At 51.8% G+C, this 6,183-nt stretch overlaps 1 protein-coding gene across 2 annotated transcripts; it reads right to left on the reverse strand.

The window, feature by feature from the left end:
• Window positions 1–3,073: 3,073 nt before the first annotated feature.
• On the reverse strand, window positions 3,074–5,523 carry LOC142590965 (uncharacterized). 2 transcript variants are annotated; one of them, XM_075703334.1, is made up of 3 exons: window positions 5,440–5,523; window positions 3,797–4,393; window positions 3,074–3,198 (listed from the first exon to the last, which is right to left on the reverse strand). In XM_075703334.1, the coding sequence occupies exons 1-2, from the start codon at window positions 5,443–5,445 to the stop codon at window positions 3,806–3,808; spliced, it is 594 nt and encodes a 197-aa protein (XP_075559449.1). In that variant the 5' UTR covers window positions 5,446–5,523; the 3' UTR covers window positions 3,074–3,198; window positions 3,797–3,805. The 2 variants fall into 2 exon arrangements, with proteins under 2 accessions (XP_075559449.1, XP_075559450.1); XM_075703335.1 differs by lacking the exon at window positions 3,074–3,198 and having other exon boundaries at window positions 3,794–4,393.
• Window positions 5,524–6,183: the final 660 nt, after the last annotated feature.

Raw genomic sequence — 6,183 nt, forward strand, 5'->3', positions numbered from 1 at the left:
AAGAGTATACGCGACACTGAGAAAAACGCGCTCGAAGGTGATGGCAGCCTCGTTGACTGATGAGCTGTGGGCCTTGGCTCCGGACATACAATTAAGTAGCGTTTGGAAAGCGGTTCGTCCGGAGCAGTAGACCTAATTCGGCGTTTGATGAAGTATCAGACGAGACAAGATGTAGAAGATCTTTGGAAAACGGCTCGGGATCGGGCACCACGAGCACCGGCCATGGGTGCGCGTTCGACGCCTGCGGCCAGTTTTTCGCTTCCAGCGGAGACCGTCCGCGGTCGAGTGACCGCGTTCACAAACGGTACGAGGTCGTTTCCCCCGCTGCTTTGGAAATTACTCGCGCTCTGTCCTCTGCACGTACGCCCGAAAACGTTTCGCAAGCATTTTCCCAAGTCCCTCGTTCTCTTCGTAACAAGAAAGGGGCATCGCAGACACGTCGTTTGCAACTGTTTGTCAGGCTGAGGCTGTGTCAAGCGCGTTCGCGCTACACATTCGGAGCATTGTCCTTAAGCCGCGCTCCGCGGTCACAGCGTGCTTTTGTGTTTCAATGGTCATCATCCACTTGGCCGTCAAGCGGTCATCATGCGCCGGGGCTTATGTGCATGCCGCTTATGTGCAATGTTGCAGTTTACTGACAATATTAATCTAAGGTATAAAGAAACTATTCTCTCTGTTGATGTTTCCAGTTAATGAAACTTTTTCCTTGGCGTATCTCTTGTAGGCAATGCACCGTAGCGGCTGCTTGGGGGTTTGTCGCGCGAGATAAATGTCAATGGCCTGGAAACCTCATTGCTGTGACAATGGGATTGCACGCTATACCTGCGAGTTGTTTGTATGTGCACATGCACGAAACAAACGTGCGTAAAACATGCCATAACGACCTGGCAGACTTGATACCACGTACTGCCGTATTTTGTAATTTAATGTCCCTCTGTTGCGTAGTTCCTGCCAACACGATACATCAACCTGGGCCGAAATCGCGCCAATCCCAGGAGCCTCACAAGGTGTAGCGAGGTTACTCTTCGGATGCACAGGCTTTTGGGTTTGTAAGGCCCAGGCTTAGAACGAATAAAGAAGCTATATCCTCGTGTACTTCCCGCACAGTGTTCTTCGTGAGAACTTGTGCCCCGGGAAACAAGAGTGGCCGGAGTGTTTTCTGTGCGACGGTGATATAACCGATTAGTTCAGATTAGTTGCTTGGTTTTAACAACCGTGCTTGGGAATGGAAAATTACCGTAACGACGAACAAAGTGTCGTTACAGCAGCAGAGGCCATTCTTGAAGCGGCGGGTCCTGTAGCCCTCTGCTCCCGATTCTGTGTGCAGGTCAGGCAAATGCGGTAAGTTGTTGCACACATTGACGCCGTTTTTTTTTTGCCAGACGCACGGCAAAGGTCTATGCGAGGACTTTCCGTCTATGCGTACTAGAAATTACCGTCATCCAGATCATTCCATCGTATATTTGTGTCTCATATCTGGGTCTGCTGTCGCATTCTTTCCATTTTGTTACTCCGCATTCCCCAAGGGTACCTGTAGAAGGCCTTCTGTAAGTTCTGTCCAGCTACTGCTTTTCTCGAACCCAGTGCTGGTTTTGTCAGTGTTCTCTTGCACACAAATTCGGTCCTTTTCTTTCCCGTGAATCCTGGACTTTTCCATGGACTTTGCTGTCTGGATCATTAGGAGGCTTGTTCGCCGAAGAGATGCGTTACGAAATATATGCGCGGTGTATTGGGAATACCATCGGCTCTTTCCAGTTGTCACTGTGCAGCTTCCAGCCGAGACAGTCCATTTAGAAACAATTCCACTTGATCTGTCGTCAGGCATGGCAAGAAGTCTATGAGTGTGCAAAACGAAAAAAAAAAGGCAAGCGTTAAAGGCAGTCCTGTTGGGCATCTAGTCCCTCCTCGTGCTCAGCTAGGCTAACGTAAATAAGGGTTATGCCTCATTTTTCTTCCGAGCTTCTCTATGAGTGCTAAATGCTGTGCCCTTTTGTTAGAGACAATTTACTCCAACGAGTGCAGATGATTCGCGGCAGCTCTACGGTTAGAATTGCTGTTTTATATCGGAACATCTTAATATCTAGGGCCGCTGTCTTGCCTGGGAGCAGCAGAGCGACCACTGGAAGGATATGATGGTGGTTGTCGCAATACCCCCCCCCCCCCCCCCCGTGTGCGCATAGCAAAGAGGCCTTCTGGAGATACAGGCAGTGATACCTATAGAAAAGTACAGGGTTCATGTGAAACAAAAGGTGGTGTTCCTCCAAGGGTTAAGGAATCAGCTGTATGGATGACAGTCCAAATTTGTTCGCCGGAGAGCCACGCCCGTGTGCAAAATGTTCAAGCTTTATTAGACAAGAGTAAAGCACAAGCGAAAGAACGCACCGATTTTAATTTGTCGGCTCTATGTATCTTAGAAAGTCCTGCTACCTGGCGCTAATGCGGAATCCAGATACCTTATTTCGTCAGCTTTGATTAACCAACAGCTGCTAGTATGGAACGCAAACGAGACCGAGGAACCGCAGCAAAATGGAAACTTCAATTACATAAAACTGAACGAACAAAGTAAACCTAAACTTGCATCCTTTAGACTGCCGCCGAGATTTCCAGAAAGGGACCTATTTCGACAAGGCGCTTGCAATGACCAACACAAAGCTGCTGGTCCAAAAGAAGGCTTGTCTGTTTCGCAAGAATACTAACCCTGATAAAAACAAGTCCCTTGGTCATTACGTTGGCTCTACGCAACAAGTTGTCACTGAGGCCTCCCTTGTCAACACATAGAAGATAGAGCATGTCTGTGTAAGCAAGGGATTCAGACAAGCCATTAAGATGAGACGCTTCAGACGCCCGAAGCGTGTTTAAAAAGCATAACACTGGTTGTTCATCGACTCCACAGAAGCAAAAACCTTTTGAGAAAGCTTTGCTAGTCATAAATCTTTGAAATGCATTTTGGGATGTGTGTTGGATGTGACGATAAGCAAAACTTTCGCCGCTTGTATTGGTGTGTAGGCGCATTGAACGGTGGTTGAGTTCAACGTACGCCGTACTGTTGGAACACCGAAGAGAAGCATTGTGTGCACCAGGCAGAACAAGTGGAATAATTTATTCTTTCGCTACTGGACCATCGGTGTCTTCTGACCAGTCCTCCATCGCTTGCACCCACTCAGCGTATGTATAAGCTTGGCAGTGTCGTCTTTGTACCTGGAAAATGGCAGCAAGAAAGCATTCGTGTCATTGCAAGTTTCTCACAACATTGACTGCAATGCGACATTGTTTCTAGGTAGTATGGGCCATTGCAAATATGAGGTGGAAATTGATAGCTGGAGGCGAAGAAGTGAGCTGCTGTGAAAGGAGAGAGGGTTTGTTGTGGACGTGCAGGCACGTGCAGGCACGTGCAGGCATTCCTAAACGAATAAACTAGAACCAAATCGGGAACGGTCTAACGAACCTGAGTACTCGTTAGAATCCGTTCTGTCCTTTGGTATATGAACGACAACAAGTAGGACATAAATACCAGAACGACTTAGAAACACTCCACAAAAGCTACAGCCAACGTGCGCAGCTCTTCCTTCTACATCACGTTTAAACGAGGCCTATCCTTCAAAACGGAATCTGTTCAACAGATATTGAGGGAAATAGTCAAAACCTGGGGAGCAATGTTTGGGTTGATTGTAAACTATAATATATTATATCAGTCAATGCAGTTCTAATATTCCTCTTTTCCCCGTGAAGCTGTCAAACACGTCAAACGCGAAAAAAGAAAGCACGAACACTAGAGAACAGACCGGCGGAGACGTACCGTCATTTTCTAGTATCCCTTGCCGTATCCGCCGTATCCGCCGTACCCGCCGTATCCGCCGTATCCGGCGTATCCGACTTTGACGGCGACGGCGGGGGCAGCAGCGACGTGGGCGACGCCGTATCCGCCGTATCCGCCGTGACCAAGACCGTAGCCGAGTCCAGCTCCGTAGCCGAGTCCGTATCCACCGTGGCCGAGTCCGTATCCACCACCGCCGACGCCGACGACGGGAGCGACGGCCTGGGTGGCTACGCTGGCGACTCCAGGTGCGGTGTGGTGAGCGGTGGACACCTGGCTGGTGACGACCTTGGCGACGTTACCGGTCACGGCGGTGGCAGCGAAAGCGCCGCCGGCAATGGCGCCGGGGCTGGGGCCGAGGGCCACGGGGGCGGCGACGGCCACGGGAGCGGCGGCCACGGCGACTGGCGCGGCGGCAACGGCCGGAGCGGCGACAGCGACGCCGCCACCGTAGCCGAAGCCAAGACCACCGCCGTAGCCGAGGCCGACTCCTCCGTAGCCGAGACCAACGCCTCCGTAGCCTCCACCGAGGTAGCCGGCGGAGGAGATGGCGATGAGGCCGAGGAAGGCAGCGATGGACTGCGTCGAACAAGGAGACGGAGCGAGGAGTTTTTGAGGCATTTTGCGAACTCGGCCGTACGAACAACACAAGCTTTAAGTAGACATAAACGGTACCGGCAGAACGAGTCTCTTTTCAAGGGCGCAGACGGGCCGTGGGTCAAGACGCTGTGTCGGCGTATGACGTATCGAGGGGCTTTAGTGGCGACGAATAAGGCTGACCGCGGACGTTAAACATGAGGATGCGAGGATGCAGCTCTTAGTTAAAGTCTTGGTGGCTCATTTCAATTAAACCATTTTACTACGCCGATGTCTCGCCTGCAGGAACTACTCAATCGTTAACAGCTCTGTCCTAGTGCGTATATTGGGAAGACATTTTTGTGCCCAGTTGGAATTACAGGAGATAGAAGTCGCGGATGTCTGCAGCAAGAGCTTCAGTGGGCGGTAAACATGCGGAGAAGTTAGCGTCGTGCGAGCACATTCTCTGACGTGACATCTGGACGGAGGGAACGCTGAAAAGGCATCACTTCGACAATTCTGGTTCAAACCACGTATAGCTAGCTACCTAGCAGATACTGCAGTAGCTTGAATTTACATCATTTCTGGTGGGTTACATTTCTGGCTAGGCACATTAACTGGAGTCCTTAGCGGAAAAAAAAAGTGTTTCTTCGGAGCGCGATGTCCTACGGTATTAGCATTTAACACGCAGGACCAGAAATGTCTACATCTTTGTGAAATTGCATCGTCAAAGCCGAAACTACGGTTTGTAGGAGCGCACTCTTAAAAGGTTCTTCAGTTACGTCGCTCGCCTACCGTCAGTCGAAACTCAGAGGGGATGTTAACTTGGACGCCTGCGGGCACAAACGTTCAAGACTTCGTTTTCGAAGCAAAACGCCTCATGTGCAATGGCGGGCTTCAATCGTTTTAGCCAAAATTGCTTTATGGGAAGCCGCTTCTTGAGACATTCCTCGTTTCCGATTGTGCTGCTGGTTGCAAACGGAATCCGATGTCTGTGTGCACGCGCCCACCGCTTCGGCCGTGTATCGATACCACCTCGGGTCACTTACCAGCATGTTTGCTACTTGAAGGCTCTTTCCTCGAATGAAGAAAAGACACAGCGTTCAAATGGCTCGCGCTGCTTTATATACCGGCCACCGACGCAGCTGCTAGCGGTGCGCCGAACCGGCGGGTGCAGGGTGGGGGTGTACAGGGGGGCGGTGGGGAGGTGTCCGAGCGCTGGAGAGGACGTGTCTGAGTGAAAGGGAAGCTTTTCCGGGGCTGCCGGAGAAGGGGTAGCCCGGGGTGGAGGGACCGCACTGTCTCCAACGGGAGCAGGCGGAGAGCGGAAGAAGACGTGAGCGAAGCAAGAGAAATCATTCAGGGTTTCCTCTGGATATTTCTTGCTTGCTTGCTTGCTTGCTTGTACTTTCGGCGTGTCCATCTGGCCGAGCAACGCTGCGTACTCGCGGTCGCGCGCCCTCTCCCCAACACCTCCTCCAACCTCTCTCTCTCTCTCTCTCTCACGGAAGCCCAGGGACTGACCGGCGCCTGCCGGCCGGCCGGCCACTTCGAGAAGGCCGCCGCCGCCGCGAGGCGTGGTCATCATCTCTGCCATCTAGCCGCCGGAGCAAAAGAAAAACCTCCTTGCTTCCTCCACACCGTCGATTCTGCGCCTCACGCAAGGGCAATGTGCAAATGCGCGCGCTGCTTTCTGCTGCCGCTGCTGCTAGGCCTTTTCCTACGACATGAGGAGGGTGGGGGGAGGGGGTAGCGGGAGAGGCGTTTGCCCTTTCGTCGCTCTCTTAAACACT

This window comes from Dermacentor variabilis, chromosome 8, assembly GCF_050947875.1.
Source record: "Dermacentor variabilis isolate Ectoservices chromosome 8, ASM5094787v1, whole genome shotgun sequence".
In the NCBI taxonomy this organism is placed as follows: domain Eukaryota; kingdom Metazoa; phylum Arthropoda; class Arachnida; order Ixodida; family Ixodidae; genus Dermacentor; species Dermacentor variabilis.